Source organism: Eumetopias jubatus, unplaced genomic scaffold, assembly GCF_037043125.1.
Source record: "Eumetopias jubatus isolate StellerSeaLion01/CBP00866 unplaced genomic scaffold, mEumJub1_p1.0 scaffold_75, whole genome shotgun sequence".
Lineage (NCBI taxonomy): Eukaryota > Metazoa > Chordata > Mammalia > Carnivora > Otariidae > Eumetopias > Eumetopias jubatus.
In genome coordinates this window covers 409,314-434,870 of record NW_028274881.1, presented here as the reverse complement: position 1 = coordinate 434,870, position 25,557 = coordinate 409,314, and the positions used below count along the sequence as shown (strand labels likewise).

At 56.6% G+C, this 25,557-nt stretch overlaps 1 protein-coding gene across 1 annotated transcript; it reads left to right on the top strand.

Moving 5' to 3' along the window:
- The first annotated feature begins 8,371 nt into the window (after window positions 1–8,371).
- LOC148161749 (uncharacterized) lies at window positions 8,372–13,449 on the top strand. Its single transcript, XM_088020592.1, has 7 exons — window positions 8,372–8,602; window positions 9,184–9,504; window positions 10,219–10,296; window positions 10,436–10,547; window positions 10,646–10,791; window positions 10,885–10,969; window positions 13,229–13,449. Exons 1-7 carry the CDS (start codon window positions 8,372–8,374, stop codon window positions 13,447–13,449), a joined length of 1,194 nt encoding a protein of 397 aa, XP_087876718.1.
- Window positions 13,450–25,557: the final 12,108 nt, after the last annotated feature.

The following is a 25,557-nucleotide window of genomic DNA, read 5'->3' as shown; positions in this document are numbered from 1 at the left end:
TCGAGCCCCGCATTGGGCTCCCTGCTCCACGGGAAGCCTGCTTCTCCCTCTACCACTCCCCCTGCTTGTGTTCCCTCTCTCGCTGTGTCTCTCTCTGTCAAATAAATAAAGAAAATCTTTAAAAAAAAAAAAAGACTGAAATCTATGGGCAGGCTGGAGACTGAGAAAAGTGCCAATGTTGTCAAGGTCTTGAGTTCCAAGGTAGCCTGGAGGTAGAATGCCTTCTTCCCTGTGGGACCTCGGCTTTTTTTTTTAAGATTTTATTTATTTATTCATGAGAGACAGAGAGAGAGAGAGAAGCAGAGGGAGAAGCAGGCTGCCCGCTGAGCAGGGAGCCTGATGCGGGACTCAATCCCAGGACCCTGGGATCATGACCCGAGGCGAAGGCAGACGCTCAACCATCGATACCACACAGGCGCCCGAACCTCAGCTTTTTATCTTAAAGCTTTCAACTGACTAAAGGAAACCCACTCATTTTATGGGTGATGATATGGTTTATTCATAGTCTACTGAAGTAAATGTTAACCATATCTAAAACATTCCTTCACAGCAACATCTACGCTAGTGTTTGATCAAACAGCTGATACCATAGCCTACCCAACATGGCACATAAAATTAAGTTTATCTTGATAAGTGAGGTTTATGGGGGAGGTTGGCCAGGGAAGACGATTATGCTATGTGTACTAAAACCTGATTGGCAGAAGCAAGCCCAGCATGTGGACAGACTTGCCATCTTATGTATTGTATGGTCCACAGAGTAAGATGTCATGCATAAAGGTCATAACCTGCCTGTACCATTGTGAGGATTTTAGTGGACTTTAGTGGAATGGATAAGCTAAAGCCTCCCCTGATGGTTTTTCCACTTTCCACAGTAATTGTGCAGGTCCTGTATCAGGGACAGATTTTTCCATCTGTACTATGGCAGCCTATTATTCACTTTTAGTCCTGCTAATTGGACCTCACTGTACCGGAATTACTTCTACACAGCTGGGCAGGCCCTTTTGCAAAGAGTTCTTGGATTATACCCTTAAGGAGAGACTGGGCCTCAGAATAAAAAGACATGATTTCCTCCTCCAAATGAGAATGATCTTCTCCTTGACGATTCTGCCCTCCTGTCTCTTTTGTTTCACTGCTTTTCAGAGGGTCACTCTTTTCCCCGGGATCCTCCCCTCTGACTGTTTTCCCAGGAATTGGGCTCCTACCTCCTCTTCTGGATAGTATCCTGGAGAGAAGCTGCTATAAGTGTTAGAAGGAGCAATTCAGTCAGAGAGCCACCTTCTTCAGAGTTCAGAGAGGCAAGACTAAAAGCTCTGTTGCCTTTAGTCACTTTAAATAAGGCTTTAGCAACTCAGGCCAAGACTTGGGAGTCTTGGTATCGGTCTGTAGAGGGCCTAGAATGGTGAGGTCCCCAAAGCAGATGAGAACATGTTGCTTGCAAAGACAGCTCTCCCCAGCTGTGCTTAAAAAAGCAGAACTTTCTGTCTGTCTGTCTCTTGTCCTCCCTGTGTCTTTGCCCACCCCAGCATCTCTATTGTGACAGTTCTTTTAAATGTCATTGCTGTTACCAGGCACAAAGATTTTAAGTTGTCTCCCACAACATTATGAATCACAGGCGTGCCAGTGGAGAGATCCTTCCTAATTCAGCAGATTATGCTTATGGGATCAGGTGCAGCCCACCTTGGTCCAGAAGCATGTATTCCTTCCCTTTTCTTGTTCTGTCTCACATATTTTAACAATTTTCAGGCCTGCTCAAGGGAGAACCCACATATGTGGGTTGACATCCTTCCCAGATTCCTCTCACTGTCAAAGTCAGTCCCAGTGCTGTGGGTTCACTCAACTACTGGCACTCCTAGTTTACCGGGCTAATCAAACACAGAGGAAGACCATGGCAATTAGAGTGCAGAACAGTGTGTGGCAGTGCCATACCAAATTCACGCAGAGGAGTTAAGTTTTATGTCCTGGCATCTTGACATTTCCAGATTAATCAGTCAACCAATTGGCCACTTACTGGATATACTCCATACCAATCACATACAAACAAAAAATCCATCCTTACACTGGTTCTATCAGGGATTTGGGAGCTGATAGGGCCTCAAAATGAAGACAGCACAGAAGGAGCTATATTCAGGTGGTGTTTTGATAGGAAGGAAGTCCCTCATAGCCTGAGATTTTTCAGAGACAATGGTCTGGGCCATCATTCTGAAAGGAAATTCTTCAGGAGGAGAGAATCAGAGAGAGAGAGAGACAGCAAGCACTTATGTGTCTAGGTGATACAACTCAGAATCACAGCAGGGAAACTATAAGTCAGAGAGTTCCAAAGGGCAGCAGGACTTAGAAGGTTCTATAGCCCCAGGGCTTGTCTTACCTGTGCCTAGCAGATGGTGGGTGCAGTGTCATCAGGTAAGCAAAGCAGAGGACTTGTAATGACTAAAAATATTCTTGTTTGGCTGTATTTAAAACAATGGGACTTCGAGTTTGGCACCAGTGGCTTTGAGCTGTCTCTGCATGCTACGAACCAGTAAATAATGTAAGATCAATACACAGGGTTCATCTTTAACCCACTTTTGTAACACTATGTACCCCAAAATTGAACACAGGTATTCAAATTTTTGTACACAGATGTTCTTAGCAGAACAATTCACAAGTCAATAGGGGTAAGTGGAGATGATAAAAAATCTTTGAAACTACTAGAAAAAGACTAAATGTCAATGAAATATACATAATTTAATGGTGACTTTTATGTGAATTTCACTTAATTAAAAAAAACACTAAGTAGCTCTGTTCTTATCATATATATTAAGTTCAGAAGAAAGAGTTATTCCCAGACACAAGTTGATTCATTAGGAAGACATAACCATCATAAGTGTTGATGCACCTAATAATGAAGTTTCCAAGTATATACAGTAAAAAAGTGCAGATTATATAAGGAAACTAGGTAAATGCACTCAGTAGATTTGAAATACTGCCATCTCAGCAAATAATAGGCCAAATATACACACTTAAAAAAGGTAATACACAAATTCTGAGCACCAGTGTTAACTACCTGGACTAGCTGACATTTATAAACCAATAAATCAAACCACAAAACATGCATTTCTTTTTTTGTAAGATTTTATTTATTTATTTGAGAGAGAGAAAGAAAGTGAGAGAGAGAACCCAAGAGGGGATAGGGTTAGAGGGGAAGCAGACTCCCTGCTGAGCAGAGAGCCCAATGTGGGACTCGATCCTGGGACTCCGGGATCATGACCTGAGCCGAAGGCAGTCGCTTAACCAACTGAGCTACCCAGGCACCCAAAATATGAATTTATTTCAAGATTTTTAAAACTCTGTAAACAATTTGAAGAGACTGAAATCTTGGAGCATATTTCTGACCATCATAGAATCATATGCGAAGTTAATAATAATAACATATTTCTGGAACAATGGAACACTGGAAATTAAGAATACTTATAAATAGGCCAGAGAATAAATCCCAGGAAAAAATGGAAAATATTGCTAACCAAATGATACTGATGATACATGTTAAAATTTGTTAGCTACAGGCAGAGCAATAATTAGAAAGAAATATGTATCTCTAAACACCTTAAAAAAGAAAAAAAGGCTAAAACCAATGACTTAAGTACTGTAAAAGATGAAAATATTTTCCTTTCATCCCTTTTACATTCTTTGGCTGGTGTAATACTTAAAGTGAAATAAAATATTTTACCAGCAGAAAAACATGCTGACAGAGCACCACCCTTACTAGGAAGGGTCTGGGAGGAGGACTGGAAAAGGCAGACCACTTTTCACGGGAGCCTTGTTCTTTAGGGCAGGGCACACAGGCGGGGAAGGGTCCTGGAGAGCAGGGCCCTCGTGGCCTGGTGACTCCTGGTACCGCCGCGTTGACACCGCTTTGGGAACTTGGCCCAGTACCCTTGCTCCTGCAAGTGGGCCCCGCACTGCTGTGATGCGCTCCCATGCATGTGTCCGGTCAGGAGCACTGCAAAACCCATGTGAACCGGGAGGACTAAAGAGGAGGCCGTCCCTGGCGATCCCTGTGGACACATGCCCTCCTGCGCTTCACCACCCGCCCACAGGGGGCAGTTCCAAGGACGTGCGAGGGAAGGCAGGTGTGAGTGGTGGGCACTGTGGGTTTGTGAGTGGGCTGTGTGTGAGGGAGATCTGCGTTCGGGTGTGTGTGTGCGCACGTGCATGTGTGTGTGTGTGTGTGTGTGTGCTCACATGTGCAGTCAGCTGAGCAGGCCTCTTTGCCGGGGATTGTGTATGTTTGTGCAGTGTGTATGTGTTTGCATGCACACATGTGTGTGTGGCAAGAGTGCATGCTTGTGGACCGGAGACCATGAGTCTTGGTGTGTGTATCGGGGCGGTGTGTTTACGGGTGCACGGGTATGTGTGTTTGCGAGGCCCTGTGTGCGTACCAGTGTGTAGGGACCCTGAGTATTTATGTGTTGTGTGTGTGTGTTTGCATGCCGACGTATGTGTTGATATGTGTGTCCAAGTGTGCATGCTTGAGTGCCACAGACCTTGTGAGTTGGTGGGTGTTGCCTGAGTGTGTGTTTGCACATGGACGGGTGTGGGGGGGTGAACATGTGCACATACCTGTGTGCAGACACCATGTGTGGTCCTATTTCATTTGTGTGCGTTTGTATGCGTGTGTATGTGTATGTGTGCGGCAATGTGTGAGTGCCTGTGTACCGGTTACAGTGTGTGCTTCCCAGTGTTAGGTGTGTGTGTCATGTGCACGGCCATGTGTGTTCCTGGCAAGTGTACATGCCTGTGTACTAGAGATCAAATGTGTTGGGTGTGTGTTTCCTGAGTGTGTCTTTGCCCACGTGCGGTGGTGTCTGTTTGTGTGGCCAAGTGTGCATGCCTGTGTGCGGGGACCATGTGTGTGTTGTGTTTGTTACCCAGTGCATGTGAATGTGTGTGTGCATGCGAGCGGAAACCTGCCTGGCTGTCTGGGCTAGGCCATGGGTGTATGGCGTGTATGTGTGTTTTCAGGCGCACCTCGGTGTGTGACTTTCTGCGGGGCTACGTATGTATGGACATGTGCCAGAGACCTTTCATGTGAGTGTTGAGTGTATGTGTGCTGGCATGCGCGAGGGTGTCTGTTGTGTGTCTCTGTGTTTGCAGGCCTTTGGGTGATTGTGTGTGTGTGTGTGCACACATCTGTAGCCACCTGTTCATGCCTCTGTGTTGGAGATTGTGTGCGTGGTTGGTGTGTGTGTGTTGCTTTAGCAAGTGTGTGTGTATTTGGGAGGTCATGTGAGCACACCTATGTCCTGAAAAAACGTATGGGTGTGTGTGCGTTGCATGTATGTGTGTTGGCACGAGCTCGTGTGCGGGTGTGCATGTTTGAGGGTGCGGGACCAGAGGTGTATGCCTGTGTACTGAAGATTGTGTGTGTTCCTTGAGTGTCTGTGTGCTGTACAGGCCATGTGTGTGTGTGTGTGTGTGTGTGTGTGTGTGTGTATGTTGTTCCGGGGCCAATTGTGTATTCTTCTGTACTGGAGACCGTTCGTGTATGTTGTGGGTGTGGGGTTACATGTGCAAAAGTGTGCGTGTGTATTGGGAAGCTCACTGCAGATGCCTGTGAACCAGAGAATTTGTGTCGCGTGAGTGTGTGCGTGTGCGAAAGCACGTGCATATGTGTGTGTTGGAGCGGCTCAGTGTACATTCCTATGCGACACAGACCATGTGTTTGTTACTTGTGGGTATCCTGAGGGCAGGTGTGTGTACATGTGTCTGCGTGAGAGCCAGTTGTGAATGGATGTGTGCCTAAGACCGTGTGTATTTGTTGTGCGTGTGTGTGTGTGACTTTTTGGGCGGAGGGGGGGTGTGTGTGCTAGTGCCAGGCCAAGCATGTATGGCTGTGCTGGAGACCTTTTGTGAGTGTTGTGCATGTGCTTGCAAGTGCAGCCGGGTGTGTTTGCATGGGCAAGTATGCATGCCTGTGAGCAGGACACGTGTGTTTGTGTCTTATGTGATCTCAGTGTGTGTCCATGCACAGGTGTGCGTGTGAGTGGACGTGTGCAGCCAACATGCATTCCTGGGGGCGCAGATTGTGTATTTCTGCACATGTGTGAGAGAGAGAGAGAGTGGTGCCTGACTGCATGGGTTTGTGTCTGCGTACGTGTGTGCGGCCATCTTCTATCTGCTGTGTCAAGCCCGGGAGTGTGGGTGTGTGTCCTATGTGTGTGTTTCCATGAGCTCGTGTCTGTGGTGCCTGTCTCCGTGTGTTTCCAGGCACATGTGATTGTGAGTGTGATCGGCCACTGGCACATACCTGTGTGTCGAGACTGTATGCGTGTATGTTGTGTCCAAGCGTTTGCATGTGTATATGTGCGTGTGTAGGACCCAGTCAGAAAAGGAGAGGGATTGCAGGATTTCCAGCTCTGCGGATTATGGAGAAATGGGCAAGAGGCCGAGGGTAGCCATGTCCCTCCGGACACACAGGCCTCGTGTGCATTCTGTGGTTCTTCAGGAATCTGTCTCACCTCTCGATGCATAGACACACAGGGGCCAAGGCAAGGAGGGAGGGGTTGGAGTTGTCAGGCGGGTGTGAGGCACACCACCCATCTGTGCTGATTGTACAGATGGTTTCAGGTGTGGGCAATAGCTAGGGGTTTCAATCTCCTTCCCGGGCCGCACACCTCTTGTTGTGTGGTCCCTCTCACCTTCCCGCCCCGGCAAGGGCAATGCCAGAAGTCTGTCATTGCACAAATGTCACCTGGGACTGGGAGTGGACATGGACAGCATCCACATGAAGGGCAAACAGATAAAAACTGGGGTCCAAAGACCGTGGGTGCGCATATGAAATCCACTCTGGTGGAAATGCATGGAGATCCAGTCGGGCACTGGACCTGTAGATATGTGCACGCTTCTCCCGCGTGAGACAGGGGGAGGGGGGCTGTGTGAGAAGCCCCTTTTTGTCGGTGATGCCTGGAGACAGGCTTCCATTGGCACCGGACCCACGGCCCCAAGCCTACTTTGCAGGCTCGAAACCACACTTGGGCATCTCTCACCACATTTGTGGGCCCGCTCTGGGGTTGTGATGGCCCGGCTTGATGTTCCACTCACGGTCTGACCCGGCGGACCGAGAGAGGGGAAGGCTAGGGAGGATGCATGCTCCTCTGCAGGCCAGACGAGCCGGGAACCCCTTCCCTGGGCATTTGTGCAGTTGGCAGAATGCAACGGAAGACAGTCCGTCGCTGGTGGTGCAGGCGTTCGTCCTGCCTGTCGCCTGGGTGCCGTGCTCAGCCCCTTGCTGCCTGGCCTTCAAAGAGTGGGCACTGAGGTCACCGAAAGGGCAGACAGCATCCACCTGGCGGACACCATCCCTGTGCCATCCTCTCCACAGGGTTGGTACAGACTTCCTCTTCATAGACGGGCAACTGGGTCCCCTTTGCTGTATGCTCTTGGCTCCAGGAAAAGGCATGCGTCCCTCTGTCCTCCATGCCAAACACACTGTGTGCCTGTGTGACCGTGTGAGCGTGTGTTTGTGTGGGCCCTCAACCTGGCACCTTTTCAAGGGTCACCGGCCTGGCTGCCGGTCCGAGAGGGGGAGATGGCTTTGATTTCCTGGGAAAGGAGCTGCTCCGAGACTCATCTGCATCTTCCTTCCTGAAGCCTTTAGGTTCCAGAGGCCGTGTGGCCAGAGGGGTCAGAGAAAGAGCACCGGAAGCCAAAGTCAGAGAGGAGGACGGAGAGGAGAGCGTGAGGAAAGGACAGGCGGACCGGTGGACAGAGCGCTCTTCGTCGCTCGTCTTCTGACCAGCAAAGGGCATGCGCTGGGACAAACTGTAGCCGCACAATTCCGCCGAGCAGGCAGGCGGTTTCGGGGCCTCTGTCTCCTGGAATCGCACGATGAATACTCCAGGACCTGGGCTGACCATTTCCACGCACACTGGACCAGGCTTCCCGGTGGTGCACACAGTGTCCCGAGTCTCAGAGGAGTCTATTCGGGAAGGGCGAGGGACAGCTTCGCATTGTTGGTAGAAAATCCAGGCAGAGGGCGCGCCCGACGAGGCCGCGGCAGGGGCGTGGGCGGGGTGGTGGGGTGCGGATGGTGTTGGGGGGCGGCGTGGGGGTGGGAGGGGTGGGGTCGGTGCGGGTGGGAGCCCGAGGCCACCCCCGAGAAGGAGCACCGGCGGGCTCCCTGGCTGGATGGCTGTCTCCCTTGCTGGAAGGCTGTCTCCCGAGGGGGCGAGGGGCGGGGCCGGTGGCGGCCACGCCCACCACCGTGCGACTGGTGGGACCCGGGGGCCGGCCCGCGTCCTGGGCGTGCCTCAGGGACTCGATATCTCCAGGGCCGCACGGGTGCCCCGTCGACGTCGTCTCCTTGGACACCCGGCCCCAGGCCCTTGTGCGCATGCGTCCCAGAGTCCGGAAGCCTCCGGGAAGAGACCGTTATCGGTCGCCGCCCCTGGGCGCCCGACGGAGCCCCACCTGCCGAGCCGCTTGCGGAGGCCTGCGCTCACAACTCCAGCCTTTCCCTCGCAGCTGCCCCAGCGAGGCAGGGTCCGGAGGTGGCGAGGCGGGCTTCGGGGGAGGCGGGGCGGTCCCCAGAATCCTGGACCTGCCTCAGTCGGGGAAGGGGCCGGTCACGAGGTGTCTGTGCCCGGGGATAGAGGCCCCCGGGGCGCGCCGGGGGCGCTGAAGGCCCTAGGTGTGGGGATGGCAGACGAGGCTGTGCGGGAAGGGGAGGAGCGATGGGAGAGAGAGGATGCCATCCTGGTGGTGGAGCTGGTCCTAGTGGGGGCTGACCTAAGGTTGGTGCTGCAACTGGCCGTGTTGGAGGGGGAGGACGGAGAGGACGAGGAGGACACGGAGGAGGCCGCGGAGGAGGTAGACGAGGCTGACACGGAGGAGGAAGACGAGGCTAGGGAGGTTGAGGAGTCGGAGGAGGAGGGGGAGGGGGATGGTGAGGGAGAGGAGGCGGAGGGGGAGGGGGAGGGGGAGGAGGAGGAGGAGGAGGCTGAGGAGGCTGAGCAGGAGCCAAGGGAGGAGGAGAAGCCCGAGGAAGAGGAGGAGGTGGAGGGGCCTGAAGAGGCTGAGCAAGAGGAGGGGGAGGAACAGGCTGAGGAGCAGGCTGTTGTGGAAGAGGCTGAGGTGGAGGAGGCTAAGGAGGAGCATGTTGGAGAGGAGGTGGTTGAGGCAGAGGAGGCTGGGGAGTGCGAGGAGCCTGAGGAGGGAGAGGAGGCTCAAGAGGCTGAGGAGGAGGCTGAGCACGAGGACCAGAGGGAGGAGGGCCAGAAGGAGGAAGAAGGGGCGCAGGAGCTGCAGGAGAAGCAGAAAGGGGAAGAACAGCCACAGGGGCGGCGGGGTCCGATCCCGTCCCCGCTCGAGGCTCTAGAGGCCTTGCAGTCAGAGCTGGAGCCCGAGAATAAACAAGCCAGCAGGTCCTCCTCTCGGCTCAGACTGAGCTATTGTCGGAGGCGGCAGCGTCACCTGGAACACCGAAGCGGCCTTATCCGGGGCATCCCTGGCTTCTGGGCCAAGGCTGTATCCTTGACGCTGTCATGGAGGAACCCGGATGTGGCCGGGCTAGAGCAAGAGGAACTGAAGGGAGGGGGCCGTTGAGTATCAAAATACATCGGTTGGAGAACCCGCCTCAACCCCAGCCACACCCCGGCCGCGCCGCAGTGTGGGGGCCACGCTCATGCCCTGGTGATCCCGACAGCCTCAACATCCTCGTTCTGGGGGTGGGGTGGGGCCTGTGGGCCTCAGAGTGCTCTTGATGTGGGAAGAGGCACTGGAAGACCAGTGGGGGAGTAGGAGCAGAGGTCCAGCTCAGAATTAGGAATTAGGAGCCGCTGCAGGGCTTCTTCTCACAAAACAGCTGCAGGCAAAGCTCAGGTTCCCCTCGGGGTAACGCAGCAGGCCAGTGGTTGTGAGTGCCCACCTGCTCAGCCTGAGGCAGGAACGTGTGCTTGTCCGGAGATGAGCTAGTTGTGTCTGGCTGTCAGCACAGGAGGATGAGCTGGGGACGGGGGTGTGGGGCGGGAGGGGTGGTCTCTGAGCATGCACAGCTTCCTGTGTGAGTGCCGAGATCTGCAGCATCCCCTGTGGGGACCCAGCGGGCCTTGACGCAGCCCGTGGGGAGGGAATGCAACCCGGGGAAGCAGAGGGGAGGCCGTGCCCGGCCGCTGTCCAGACTTGCTCTGTTGTTGTAGCGCTTTCATCTCCAGCCCTCGGAGGGTCCTTGACTCACAGCAGTTTGTGAACCACCCCCAGATGTCAGCCGTGATCAGTAAGGAAGATGAAGGCCTCCTTGGCTACATGACGGATTTGAAGGTGTGGCGTGGCAGACTGAGACCGGGGCGGGGGACGGGAGTGGGGAGCGTGCTGAAGTGATCCATCTCTGAAGTCAGGACGGGGAGGTTCTGCTGGACAGAGATTTCACCCCCGTCTCCCCCACTCTGCCACCCGGCAGGTGGAGGATCTCAGGTTTCCCCGTGATTGCCGCCAGATCCTGCTCTTCTTTCGCAAGAACCCCTACTTCCGGAATGAAGTCGTTGTGAAGGAGTATGTCCTCAGCGCTGCTGGTAAGAGGCCGCCGCCTGGATGGGCGGCCACAGGGACAGGAGGGGGGTCGAACCCGATTCTTTATCCGGTGCCTTCTCACATCCTTGTCTTCCGGCAGGGTACGGACCTTCTCATTCCACTCCCATCCAGTGGCACCAGGATTATGAACAGGAGGCCTACAGTCGCAGGGACCACAACACCAGTCTTAACTTCTTCAACTGGTTCTCTGACCACAGCTTTGCCAGCTCTAGCAGGATAGCCGAGGTGGGGCCCTGTGACGAACAGCGGGAAGGACCCTGCTGGGCTCCCCGGCTGCTTGGGATGGGCCTCTGAGCCCTGCCCCGTTTCCCCTGCCAGATCATCATGGACGACCTGTGGCCCAACCCCCTGCAGTACTACATGAGGAAGAAGGCCCCAGGAGAGGGAACCGAGAGGAGGACAGGTGAGGGACCCAGGGTGTGGATGCCGAAATGTGCGCCATGGGGCTCTGTGGAACCTCGGCTCCACCAATGGAGACCCTGAGGCTCAGAGGAACTCTCCAAAGCAGGGACCCCGGGTCAAAAGGGCATCACCGTCAGAGAGGGAGATTGGACAAGTGCAGTGCCAAACGGCTTCTGCCTGGGGAATCTTGAGGCAGGCGGGGCCAGGCAGCATCCATGAGCAGAGCTGGAGAGGCAAAGGCGGGTCGGCAGCTGCACTTGGGGGAATTGTCATTCCGGGGCCATGAGCCCCAACCTCAGGTCTCCTAGCACCGCCTTACATTTAGGCCCACCAAAGTTGCCTCCCGTCATGCTTGGCAGAGACGTGTGGGTATCCTGGCGCAAAGGCTCACCCCGCCGCCCCGTCACCTTTCTGTGTTGGTCTGGACACCACCGTTGAACCCTTCATTTCCATAGGCAGCTCCTTTCCTCCCGCCCCCAGGCACGCCGAAAGCACTGGCCAGGGTGCACAGATTAGTTGAATACATGGGTGCAGGAAAGGTAAGGAGATCACAGTCAGCAGCAGGGAGTGGCATGGGAGAGGGACCGCCGTTCCCAGGGAGGGCCTTCAAACCCTGAAGCAACCTTACCTATGGCCCAGAGAAGGTACACACGGGTCTCCTCCTGTGTGCGTGTGTGTCTGTCTGCGTCTCGGTGTGTCTGACCCTCCCAGGGAGCATCAAGAATTTGAGATGAATATGAGGGAGCATCGCACTTGACCGAAGCCAGTCCAGAAGCTTCAGATGCTCAGGCCAGTTCCTCTGCGCAGGAAGTAACCGAAGACTGGTGCGGGGGCGAAACATGGGGCAGATTGAGGCCCCAGGAGCCCTGGAAAAACATTGAAAGGTTGATAAACAAGGTCAAGTGTGCTTTGTGTGTGTGCACGCACGTGTGCGCTGGCGCTTGGGTGTGCGCGCTCCCCTTTGGGGATGGGGGTCGGGGGAGGGCCTGAGCACATCGGCCTCATGTGGGTGTTTGACTTCTCTGCCTGGGCATTGCCGGCCCGTGGAATGGCTCGGCCTGTATGCTTGCCCAGAGGGCTAGGTCACACATGCGTGGGGACTGCATCCCAGGGGGCAGAGGTCCTTCCCCTGGAGGTGCGGGGGTGCTGGGCAGGGAGCGGAAATGAGACCAAGGCCCGCTCCCTGGGGCTCATCTCTTCCCTGGAGAAATGAGGACGTTCAAGGAAAGGGAGCGATGAGCCAGGGCCAATGTGTGTAGGACCCAGGTTCAGTGGATGGAGATGACAGTCGTCCAGGGATGCTCCCTGGTGGGTGACCTCAGACACATCCACTGCAAACGCCACGGGGGAGGCGGGGGGAGAACCCAAGGTTCATTACTCAGTTGAGTGGGCGCTGGAGCTCTTCCTGGGCCTAGGAATGCGCACAGGCTCTTGCTGACACGGTCAGCCTCTCAGAAGCAGCAACGATGATAGTGAGTGTGGGTCAGGCCTGATGGCGGGACGCTGGGAGAAGGGACAGAGTGAGGTGGGAAGGTAGGAAGGATGGCACTCTCAGTCGGGCACAGGAGCCAGGGCGAGGGTCTAATCTGTGGGGAAAGACACGCATACACACACACACACACGCACAGATGCACACTCAGGGGCACAATCACTCACCCCCATACAGACACACTCTTTCAGGCATTCCCACACACTGACACCCACACTCACTCTCACTCACCGCCCCACCCACACTCCTTCACTGACCCACATCCCCTGACATACGCCCACTCGGTCCCTCACTCAGGCACACACTCACTCAGCCCCCTCCCCCACAGGCTCCTTCACTCACATGTCCTGACACTCACACACTGACGCACCCATGCTCCCCCAGAAGCCCTAGGCCCCTGTTTCCCTAGGGCCCTCGTTTGGGGTCCGCCAGAGTGCAGACAGTCCGAGGGGAGGGGCGGGGTTAGCACGATTGGTAAGTGCAAGGGACGGGCCACTCACCCGTGTGCTCTCTGTCCCATGATGACTCTGGGGCTGATATCCCTTAGCCTTCTGTGCGTAGGTCCATGGAAAGACCTGGAGCATACAGAGCAGCTCTCTAACGCCACACCCAGGAGGCGGTGAGGTGAGCCACTGGGGTGGTCTTCCCCCAAGCGGACGTCTGCTTTCCTGAGATGCCTCTGCCTGGGGAAGCTGGCAGACGACCGAGTCCGCTGCCAGTAGAGTGGGGAGATGTGAGCGTTTGCCCCACGAAGGTCTTCTCCATCCCCAGCTAAAGTGGCTGCAAGGACAGCAGCCCTGAGGGTGACGGACGATACTAACATTCCTGCCCCCCACCGCGCCGCACCCTGTGAAGCTCCCCTCTCCACAACTTCCGGGAAGTACGGCGGCTCTTTCCCAGAGGAGGGTTTGGCAGTCAAACAGCACGGATGCTGCTTGTCCCTTTCAGTATGCAGGACAGATCGCCTATCCAGCGTCAGGTTGTGGATTTGATGATCTGTAGGACCTAGCCTTGCCCCTTCCAGGGTGGGAAGAGGCGCCTGAGGCTCTAGGAGGGAAGGCTTGGCTCTCTCAGACTACGGGGAGACTGGCCTTCTCAGCTTCTTGGTCTGTAAATGCCGGGGTACCCGCCAGCTGGCCATTGGCTCCGCTTGTGCAGGTCAGATGAAAGTGTGACCTCAAAATCCGCAGCGGGAGCAGGATAGCTCCCATGTTGGCGCACGGTCTGAGGGTTGTCCTAGGCTGGGCCGTTTTGGTGGACCGCAGGGTGTTCCTCTACACTTGTGCGGTTTGCTCGGGTGTTGCTGAGGACATAAAGATTGGGGGGAGAGTTGGGCATAGGGGCCCCCACCTCTCAGCATCCCTGGCCAGCGCTCGGGCAACGGCGTGACGTTGAGGCCCGGCCCGGAGAGAAGGGTGAGGCGGGGGTGGGGGGCGGAGGCTTTGGGCGATCAGGGAGCCCCAGATGTCAGGAGTCAATTGGATGCTGAGGGCGTCAGGGCCAGGGTCCCCAACAGGAAAGCGGGGAGCCGGGACAGCTCAGACAAAACTGTGCTGGCGTCCCGTTTGACCGCTTGGATAAGACCATGAGAGCATCCTGTCTAGCAGGCTCTGCAGGGGTGACCTTTCCAGCACAACCCAAAACCAAGCCACTAACCATGACACATCCGTCACTGTCACGAGCTGAGGCACTTAGTCTCAAGATGTCGGCCCACAAGACCCATCATCACGGTAGACGGGGGCGTGATCCAAGCCTTGATTGGCAACACTTTGGCAACAAATCCACAGGCGGTCCACACTCAAGGTCCTGGAAAGAGCTTATAAGAAACCCTAAGTCTGAACAGGAACCCAGCAGCCTTCCCAGGGACTTTTGTACTCTGGCTCAATAAACTTTCCCTGCTGCCCAGTGCTCTTCGTCTGGTCTACCTCTTCCTTCCTCGAAGCAGCGCGGCCAAGACCCCAGGCACTAAGGGAACAAAACTCCTGTAACCCAGAGTGCAGTCTGATCGGAGAGGACCGCCTCAGGAATTCATGAGCGTTCTGGCTCCATGGTTCTGAAGCACGTGCTTCAGTCCCTGGCCTCTCTGGGTCTTCGAGTTCTTCTCTGCGTAAAGGGTGGATCGCGGGCGTCCCACTTTGCCCGTGTTTCTGTGTCTTCCTGAGCGTGCCTTGCCTTGGTGTGTCTTGGCCTGGCTCTGCCTGTGCCGTCATGTCTCGGTTCTCGCATCCGCGCCTGAGCCCCGGACGGGCACACCTGCGCCCCCATAAGTGCCTTGGGCTTTGCGAGTCTCGCTGCTTTGCTCCAGCTGCCGGGCTGTTGACCTGACTTGGGTCTGTTGTGAGAGTTCCTGTCTCTGAGTCTGTCTGCCTGTGGATTGGACCCCGTTCCTTCCATTTCGGGATCGGAATCCTGGCCTCCTCAAAACGGGCAGGAGGGGTAGGGGTGGGGGTGGTGCTTTACTAATCACTGGTGAGCCCTGTGTAGTCCTTTGCTGCCCGTACCGTATTGGGCGCTGTGACACCTCCTTCAGTACAGATGAGCAGCCACGCACCGAACCACCAGTCAGCGAGCGGCAGGGATCAGAGTGGCCTCGCTTAGGGCGTAAGGTCACTCTTCTTACTCCGTCCTCCCTCTTCCAACTGCTCTCTGGCCTCGGGCCTAAAAGGTCAGTCTCTTGCACGGAGCATAGACTTGGGCAGCTTTTCAAAGGCAGAACGTTCTGCTGTTGTGCACATTGAGCGGGTTGCTGCCTACCCTCTTTACTGACCAGGGGAGATTGGCGTCCGCTGATGCACTACTTGGTTTCTGCGTACCCCGCGACATTTCCCATCCTCAATGCCTCCGTTACTTCCTCCTCTGGTGTCTCATTCATGTTTTAGGTACATGTGAACACTGACATCTTTGACACCGCAGGATGGAGCTCTGCTCGGCCTAGGAGAAGTTTGAGTTGCAGTGTGTGTGAGGGAGGTACGCAGGGTCGCGTCAGGGACGTGCGGGTGTCCGTCACATCCACGGGGTCCTTCCTGCCCCCTTCGTTCTGAAATCTCTCTGCAAACGCTTGGCTTATCCACACGCTAGGGACACAGCCAAGTACGGTTTCCTGCAGGCCTCGGGCACCTTGGGTCTGCAGAACTCCTGCGCCTGGCCGACCTGAGTCTTCATACCCTCGGGCCGACACGTCCCCCTTGTGCCCTCCCCACAGCCCTCCCCCACCCTGTTCACCACGTAACCTCAACTTTCCCCTCTGGTTGCTTGCACACCTCGGACTTAACTTTCAGCTTCCGCATTCATGGGTGGTTCCATCCAGTAGGCCCCCTTCTGGGGCTGGCTTCTTTCACTTTAGCACAGTGCTTTACCGCATCTACGTTGAACGCACCTTTTCGGTGCTCTCCCCTCTCACATTGCAGCAAACACCTTAGCCGGGGGGGACCCAGGTCGGCCAATAATACGGACTTGGTTGGCGTAAGGCGCGAGGGGCCTGCTCCCGGCTGTCTGTCATGACTCCACAGAAGGGCATCAAACAGCATACAAGATACAGCTCTGTGCGTGCTCAGCTGAGGAATGCAGACGGATGCCTGCTTGGACGGATTTGTCTTTTGGGCCAGATAGGCAGCCCAGAGTACTTCCATACTCAAATCCTGCTCTGGTGTTTGTTATGCATGTACTCTACGGGGATGCCTTATTTCAGGCCAGCAGCTTGACTTAATGGACACAGGGACGCGCTTCATTTCGGCAGGCCGGACTCTCCTTAGCATAGAGCCCCGCCTCCCACCTCCATCCCAGCCCCACCCCTCCGGACCCACGGGCTCATCCTCCCACTCCTTCTCCTTTTGTCTTGTGAACATTTTCTGGGTCATTGGTGCCGAACATCGCCTGCACGTTACAGTAGTTTATCTCTGAACCTGTCGAACGTATCACGTACCGCGTTCTGGCCTCCGTGCATCCGTAGGGGAAGCTGGCTCTTCCTCTCCCTGAGGCTCCCTGGTGTGTGATCGGTCAGTCCCAACTCTGTAGGCTGCCAAGAGACATGTCTCTGCCTCGCTGGTCCACTGGCCTGGGCATCTCTTGGGAGCGTGCCTTCCGCTAGGAGCGCACCGGGCTCCTTGGATGTGCAGAGTGAGTATTGTGGGCCAATGTGCAAAGCCCTCTCACCTTAGGTCTTCGTGCAACTGCTGCGTGACTAAATCCCTCCCACCTGACTCTGGCGTTCCCGACTCGTGCCTGCCGGTGGTGGGCATGAGGGTTTCCCGCAGACCTCTGAGAAGCCTTCACTTCATTGCTTTGGGGCTTTGCCTCTCCATCTCACCCCGCATGACCTCGTGGGATCTGTCTGCAGGTCCACAGGTGCCTTCAGATCTCCTCTTGACGTCCAGGGAGGAATGTTTCCTTTCAGGCTGTAGGCTTTGCAATGTACAGAATTCAGCCTCCCTCCCTGCCTCCGGCCGTCCTCGCTTCCTCCCTCTCTCCCCCCCCCTCCCTGTCCCCATGCCTCCCTCCTCCTCTGCCCTCCTCTCTCCCTTGCACCCCCTCCTCTCACTCCCTGTTCCTCTCCCTGGGCCCACCCTCTCTCCTCCTCTCCTTCTCCGCGCTGCTCTGCGTTGTTATCCGTGCAGGGTCCCCCGTTTGCGTCGACAAGTAGAGTTTGAAACGGTGACGCGCTACCGCCCAGAACCGGGCACTTCACCCCAAGGGGGCTCCTCCGGCCTCTTTCCGGTCAAATACCCCCTCCTGCCACGGGCGGGCCGACCCATTTCTCTTATGGACGGGAGGCCCTCCCACGGTGCAACACCAACACCCTTAGCCTTGCCATCACCCACTGGGCCTTCCTCCAACCTCATGCATCGTGCATCGTACACATTCCAGAATGCCTCCCTGCAGCGGACCGGCATGAGGTGTGGGACTGTCACCAAGGACATGCTGAGTACCGGAGAAAGGGCAGGGTGTGCTGCAAGTACTCACTTTGCCATCTGCTCCCTGGGTGGCACTCCACTGAGTGAGAGACAGACCAAGGAAGAACTTGCAGCAGAGCTGGGGCAGCCAAGACAGCCACAGCTCCTCAGAAAGGCGATTTAAAGCAGGCTCTGTGGACCATTATGCTGGAGCTCGGACATCCCTGGCAGTTAGGGTGAGGCGGGAAGGCAGACACAGGGAAAGGGAGCGCAGAAGTCAGACAAGGAGGGAGAAAGCAAAGATGAAGGGCCCAGCAGAGGAAAGTATGATAGGAGCGAGAACTACCAGTGGCTTTAACGAAAGAAGACACCCAGAGTTACTCTTTAGGCTTCGTGGGCGGCCCATTAGCATGCCACCGAGTCCCAATCGCGGACCTCACGGGGGCTGTGCCGGTGGTTGTGTAAGCACAGAGGTGACCTCGGACCTTGGCTCCTTGTTAATTTCAGGCCAAATATCTGTGTGTGGTTCCTCTCTTTGTAGGAGAGGCAGGCCGTTGGGGCGGGGAGGTCCCTGCGTTCGTGATCCTGCTGGGCAGCCTCCTGACTCCCTCGCGCACCGGTCGGGGAAACGGGGGAGTGCCATGTGGACAGCCATGTGGCGGTGGTTGGAGCACCGGCTGATGACTTCAGGGCTTCGCCCCGGCGTGACTAAGAAGGGGCCGGGTGAGGTTCCCGGGCGGCGGGCAGTCACCCTATTGAGCCGCTGGGTTTGAATTCCCCGGTGCCAGTAGCGTGTTCCCAGGGGAACTGATGAGAAGGTGAACAGGAGGTTTGTGATAGCAGGGACCTCCCAGGAATGGCCTGGGAGGTGTCAGTGAAGAAAATGGGCAGGGATCCGTCACGGACGCCAAAGCTGAGCAGATGCACTTGCGCACCGGCTCCCACGGGGGCGAGGGGCGGGGCCAGGTGCTGCCACGCCCACCGCAGTGCATCTGGTGGGTTCCCGGGGCCGGTGAGCGTCCTGGGCGTGAGGCCGGGGTTCCTTCCCACGAAGGCCACATGCGCCCCCCCGCCCCGCCACCCAGACGCCACCGGTTCCCCAAGGCTTTGTGCGCATGCGTTCCCCAGGCCCGAGGCCTCTGCTAGGTACGGGCCTCCAGCCGTGGGCGCCAGAGCTCCACCTGCCGGCCGCTTGTGGGAGCCGCGTGCTCGCCCCTCCAGCTCCTTTCCTCGGTGGCTGCGGTGGTTCGGTCCAGGGCCCCATGGAGAGCGAGGCGGGGTCCGGGGATGCCGGGGCTGCCCCGGCATCCTTGGACCAGCTTAGTCCGCTGCCGCTGAGGGGGTCGTGGGGAGGAGGGGGCCCGTGGGGAGGCAGATGCCTGGAGCGAGGCTGGGGTGTCAGAGGCCCTGGGGCGGGGGGCATGGCGGCAGAGGCTGTGCGGGAGGCTGAGAACCGGCACCGCAGAGGCGAGGCCGGCCCGGGGGAGAATTTGGTGGCCCTGGGGGAGGATATCATGGCGGCGGTGGGGGTCGTGGCGGTGGAAGACGAGGAGGTGGCACAAGCAGAGCAGGACGAGAAGCTGCAGGAGCTGCGGCAGAAGGGCCAGTGCTGGGTCCCGATCAAGCCGGGGGCCCCACTGGCCGCGCTGGAGGTTGTTCAGTTAGCGCTCAGCTCTGTGGATACCCAAGCTACCGGGGCCTACTTGCGGCCCAAGCCCAGGATGAATCATAAGCGGAGTTCTCACCTGGCTCGCCGGAGGGACATCATATCCAGTGCATCCCAGGCCGTATCCTTCCTCCGGCTGCTGGGGCTCGGCTGCTGTGGAGGATCACCGAGAGGAGGGCAGCAGCATAGCCACGGCCACGGCCGTGAGCGCTGGGGGAAGGGCTCTTCGCCCCCTTCCCTGGTGGGAGTGGGCCCACGATCCCTACAATGCACAGCAGAGGAAGCCGGGGCGTGGCAGGGTTGAGAACGCTGGGGCTGCGCCCTGTCCAGACCCTTTCTGTGCAGAAGCTGCGGGCGGAAGCTTTGGACTCCCAACAGCCTTGCAGGGTTCAGGGAACACGGGTCACACGCTTCGACAAGTAGTGTAGCACGAAGCCCGCTTGGCTCAGAGTAGATATTGGAAGGAAACGTTTGCATGGGGCAGACGGAGAGGCTGCCCTCCCCCCTTCCCTGTCCTTCAGAGCCTGCGTGGTTTTCCAAATTTCCAAAGTTCAGGGCTGACCCACAATGTCGTCCACTCTCGGGTTGCCAAGCCAGTCAGCCGGCCGCCTCGCTTCGGCCGCCCGCGGAAACCCAGACACGGCGCTGCCGGGATGCTGCAAACTCTGTCTCCACAGGCCCCACACAGCCAGGCCGGGACCCCAGGCCCAGGCGCCTACCCGCACCTTTCCTCCCTGCCTGTCGCTCCCTCTCTGTGTCCTCGCCCGCCCTCTCCCCCTGTCCTCTCTGCCCTCCCTCTGTGTCCCTTCCTCCCGGTGTGCGGTCTCTCTGTCCCTCTCTCTCTTTTGCTTTCCCCCTGCCCCCACCTACCGCTTTCCCTCCCTCCCTCGCTGACTCTGCCAGGACCACGCTTTGGGCCGTGGGTGCGCAGCCATGCTCCAGGTGACACGAGCGGCCCCCTCCTGGGCACAGGAGGCCCCTCAAAGTCACGGGGCTTCAGGCAAACACACAAGCAATCCCGGCCGTGACAGTGGGACGGGGCACACCCAGCCGTCCAAAGCAGTGACTGCCTGCAGGCCACACGCACAGGCCAGGGGGACGTGGGAACAGAGAACAGTCAGGCCCTCGGCCTTGCCCTGTCGCGGGCAGGCAGCCTCAGAGGTGCTGGAAGCCAAGGGACTACCCAGGGTGAAGCAGGTGGGAAGAAAGTGCAGGTGCTGACGAGGTGGGAGGGCGGCAGTGCTTGGCGTTTCTGCACTTTTGCAACTTCCGTCGCTTCCTCTCAGCCGGGAAGGTCCGGGTGGCTCCTGCCTCTCTTTCCGTAGCACGTGCCGGCGAGGCTCCTTGACCCAAGGCAGATCCTGAAACACCCCAAGATATCGGCCGTGACGGGTGACCAGGACAGAGACGTGCTCAGCTACATGACCAATTTGGAGGTCAGTCCTGGGAGACGGAGGCTGGGGGAGGACCGGTGGGCGTGGGGTTTGAGCAGGAGGGGGCCGGGCAACGTGGTTCAGTGCCGCAGCCAGGCAAACAGCTCGGGGCACCTAGAAGACACGTTCCCCCTTCCCGTCCTCTTTCTTCGGCGGGGCAGGTGGAGGTACTGGGCCATCCCAAATACCGCTTCAGTTTGATGTTTTCCATTGGAAGCAACCCCTACTTCCAGAACAAAGTGATCATTAGGGTGTATCGCCTTAGCATTGCCGGTGGGAGTGAGCTTGAGCTTCGAGGATGTTCGGGGCGGGCGGGGGGGAGCACTTGGGAACGGGAGGGGAGGTGCGTGAGGTCTCCAGCATGGGGTGGACCAGGCCCAGGAGGGAGACCGGCTGGGAGTTTGAGAGGAAGAGAAGGCGAGAGGGCGTGGGTCCTAGGCCGTGGAGAGCCTCTCCTAAATTTTCCCTTCCTGCAGGATATAGGGCGTGTCGTTCCACACCTGTCCAGTGTTTTGGGACTATGAACATGGATCTGGCTGCCACAGGCACGACACCACCAGCCTTAACTTCTTCAACTGGTTGTGTGACCCCAGCGTCCCAGGTTCTAACAGGATCGCCGAGGTGGGGCCCCTGGCGGCCTTCGTCGGCCGGGCTGATGCCCGAGCCCCGGCTGCTTGGAACGGGGTCCAGGGCCTGTGCTCAGCTGGCCTGTTTCGCCTACCAGGTCGTCATCGAAGACCTGTGGCCCAATCCTCTGCTGTACTACCCGAGTTAGGAAGGCATCCGAAGGGAATGAACTGCGAGGAGTGCCTGTCGGTGAGAAGCCAGGGCTGCTGGGTCCTGACTTGTGTGTGTGGAAGTTGCCGTGGGACAGGCAGATTAGTGGTGGGGAAACTGAGGCTCAGAGGAGACTGGGCCCCAGCTCACCCAGGGAGCGGGTAGCAGGGTGAGAAGTGAACCTAGGGGAACTCAGCACACATCCAGGTGGGTGCGTCCATGCGGGCAAGTTCAGGCCCCCCATGCTGGCAGCCGGAACGTCCCAGGTCACACGGGAGAAGCAAGGTTTCTCCACCCCGTTATTCTGAACTGACACCTGTGCGCATCAGCCCCTTTCTCAGGACCCCGGCCTCTCGTTCAGTTGGGGATGTTCTGCCAGTCTTTTCGATTGGAGCTCCTTTTCCCAGCCCGCTCCTTGCCGAAATTCCCCCACTTCCCTCCATGTTCCGGACCCCCCCGTGGCTTCCCACGGCCTCATGGCCATTCTTGGGAATGGCACTGGGCCATGGGCTGGAGGCTCCTGAGTCTCTAGGTGAGGAGGAACAGGATCTCACGAGGACAGAGGACACCCTCATCCCGCCTTGGCTATCCTTGGCATTATGCAATTTCACGAATCCCTAACGTGTGTGTGTGTGTGTGTGTGCGCACGCGCGCGTGCGCCCAGGTCACGGTAGCTGTGTGGACGTGGACCACACAGAGATCAGAGTCTGACCAACCAGAAGATGTCAAGGAGATATTCACCACTGTGAACGATGGGAGGATGAGTTAGGTGGTGCTTTGCCTGCACAGGACAGAAATGGGGGAAAGGATCACGTGTGGCAGCTCTGGAGAGTATCCAGCACGTATCTGAACAGATGGCGAGAGACATAAGTTAAGAAGGGCTGTGCATCTGTGTGTGGGTTCGTCCTTGGAGCCAGGACAGGGCGAGGAGGCTATCTGCCTCATGAGACCCTCCAACCCCCGCCGTGTGGAATTGCCTATGTGGCGGTGATGTTCAGCATGGGCACAGGGCAGGCCAGGGCATGGCATGAGGACATCCGAGGCAGGCTCAAGAGGAGGGCGGAAAAGGCAGACCTCTGTTCATTAGTGTCTGATACTTCAGGGCAGGGCACACAGGTGGGGAATTGTCCTGGAGAGCAGGACCCTCGTGGCTTGGTGGCTCCTCGTCCCGCCCATTGACACCACTTAGGGAGCTTGGCCCAGTACCCTTGCTCCTGGAAGCATGCCCCGCACGGCTGTGATGCGTTCCCATGCATGCATCTGTCAGGAGCACTGCAAAACCCCTGTGTCCTGGGAGGACGAAGGAGGAGGCTGTCTCTCGTGGTCCCCGTGGACCCACGCTGTCCCGCGACGCAAAACCCGCCCACAGGGGACAGTTAGAAGGACGCATGAGGGAAGTCAGGTGTGAGTGGTGGAAGATAATGCGGCTTTGTGAGTGGGCTGTGTGAGGGAGGTCTGCGTTTGGCTGTCTGTGTGTGCGTGTGCGTGCATGTGTGTACTTGCACGTGCAGCCACCTGAGCATGCCTCTATGCCGGGGATCGTGTATGTTTGTGTGGTGTGTGTGAGTTTTAATGTGCACATGTGTGCATGGGAAGAGTGCATGCCTGTGGACCGGAGACCATGTGTCTTAGTGTGTGTATCGGGAGGGTGTTTTTGCAGGTGTACGGTTGTGTGTTTGCGAGGCCACGTGTGTGTGCTTTGTGTTGGGACCCTGGGTGTTTATGTGTTGTGTGGTTGCATGCCCATGTATGTGTTGGTGTGTGTGGCCAAGTGTACATGTTTGTGTGCCACAGACCTTGTGAGTTGGCGTGTGTTCCCTGAGTGTGTTTGCACACGAATAGGCGTGTGTGTGCGCGCGTGTACAGCCAAGTGCACATACCTGTGTCTGGGCACTGTGTGTGTTTCTATTTCATGTGTGTTTGCATGTGTGTGTATGTGTGTATGTGTGCGGCCATACGTGCATGCCTGTGTGCCGGTGATACAGTGTGTTTCCCAGGGTTGTGTGAGTGTGTGTTTGTGTGTGTTTCTTGTGCACCTTAATATGTGTTCCTATCAAGGCCTTGCCTGTGCACTGGAGATCATATGCGTTTGGTTTGTGTTTCCTGAGTGGCTCTTTGCCTGCACACAGTGGACTGTGTTTGTGGCCAAGTTGAATGCCTGTGTACGGGGACCATGTGTGTGTTGCGTGGTCCGTGGGTTTCCCAGGGCATATGAATGTGTGTGTGCATGCTAGCAGAAATCTGCCTGGCTGTGTGTGCTAGTCCCTGGGTGTATGGTGTGTGCATGTGTTTTCAGGCGCACCTGGGTGTGTGACTTTCTGTGGGGCTTTGTATGTATGGACGTGTGCCAGGGACCTTCCGTGTGAGTGTTGAGTATTTGTGTGCTTTCATGCACAATGGTGTCTGTTGTGTGTCTGTGTGTTTGCAGGCCTTTGACTGATTGTGTGTGTGTGTGTGTGTGCGCACTTCTGTAGCCACCAGTTCATTCCTGTGTTGGAGATTGTGTGTGTGATTGGTGTGTGTGTGTTGCATTAGCATGTGTGTATTTGGGTGGTCATGTGTGCAGACCTGTGTGCCGAAAACACGCATGGCTGTGTGTGCGTTGCATATATATGTGTTGGCATGAGCGCGTGTGTGTATGTGTGTGTCTGTGGTTGCGGGACCAGCAGTGTATGCCTGTGTATTGAAGACCGTGTGTGTTCCTTGAGTCTCTGTGTGTTGTACGGGCTGTGTGTGTGTGTGTGTGTGTGTGTTTCCGGGGCCAATTGTGTATTCTTCTGTGCTGGAGGTTTGTGTATGTTGTGTGCATGGAATTACACGTGCAAAAGTGTGTGTGTGTGTGTTGGGTAGCTCAGCACACATGCCTGTGTGCCAGAGACTGTGTGGGGTGCATGTGTGCATGTTAGCATTAACACGTGCATGTGTGTATGTTGGTATGGCTCGTGCATTCCTGTGTGACGCAGACCGTGTGTATCTGTTCCCTGTGGGTATCCTGAGGGCAGGTGTGTGTGTGTGTGTGTCTGGGTGAGGGCCAGTTGTTTATGCATGTGTGCCTAAGACCATGTGTATTTGTTGCACCTGTGTCTATGGGAGTTCTTGGGCAGAGGGGGTTGTGTGTGTGTGTGCCGGGCCAAGCGTTTATGGCTATGCCAGAGACCTTGTGTGAGTGTTGTGTGTGTGTTTGCGAGTGCAGCTGTGTGTGTTTGCATGGGCAAGTGCGCATGGGTTTGTGCAGCACGTGTGTGTTTGTGTGTTATGTGATCTGAGTGTGTGTGCATGCACTGGTGTGAGTATAAGTGGGTGTGTGCAGCCACATGCATGCCTGTGGGCCTCAGATTGTGTGTGTGTGTTCACGCCTGTGTGAGAGAGAGAGAGAGTGGTGCCTGTCAGCATGGGTTTGTGTCTGCGTGCATGCGTGTGGCCATCTTCTTTCCCATGTGCTGAGCCCGGGTGTGTGGGTGTGTGTCATGTGTGTGTGTTTGCGTGTGCCTGTGTGTGTTGTGTCTCTGTGTGTTTCCAGGCATGTGTGTGTGTGTGTGTGTTTGTGTGTCCACAGGCGCATGCCTGTGTAGACCGTATGTGTGTGTGTTGCGTGTCTAAGTGTTTGCATGTGCACACGTGTGTATGAGTGCATGTGTAGGCCCCGGGCAGGAAAGGAGAGGTCCTGTGGGATTTCCAGCTCTGCCGATGATGGAGAAAGAGGCAAGAGGCCAAGTGCAGCCACGTCCCTCCAGACACACAGGTCTTGTTTGTATTCCGTGGTTATTCAGGGGTCTGTCTCCCCTCTCGATGAACAGACACACAGAGGTGAAGGCAAGGAGGATGCAGTGAGAGTTGGCAGGCGGGTGTGAGGCACACCACCCATCTGTGCTGCTTGCACGGATGGTCCCAGGTGTGGGAAATAGCTAGGGGTTTCCGTCTCCTTCCCAGGACGCACACCTCTTGTCATTGGCCCTTCTCACCTTCCCTCCCCGGCAAGGACAATGCCAGCGTCTGTCATTGAACAAATGTCACTCGGGAGTGCCAGTGGACTTGGACAGCATCCACATGAAGGGCGAACAGATGGAAAACATGGTCCAAGACCGTGGGGGCGCATATGAAATCCACTCTGGAGGAAACGTGTGGAGACCCGGTCGGGGACTAGGCCTGGATCTATGTGCATGCTTCCCCCAACTGAGACGGGGGGAGGGGGAGTACAAGGAGCCCCTGCTTGTCAGTGATGCCTGGATAGACTGGCTTGCATTGGTGCCAGACCAACGGCCCCAAGCCTACTTTGCTGGCTCAAAACCACTCGTGGGCATTCTCTCACCACATTTGTGGGCTAGCTCTGGGGAC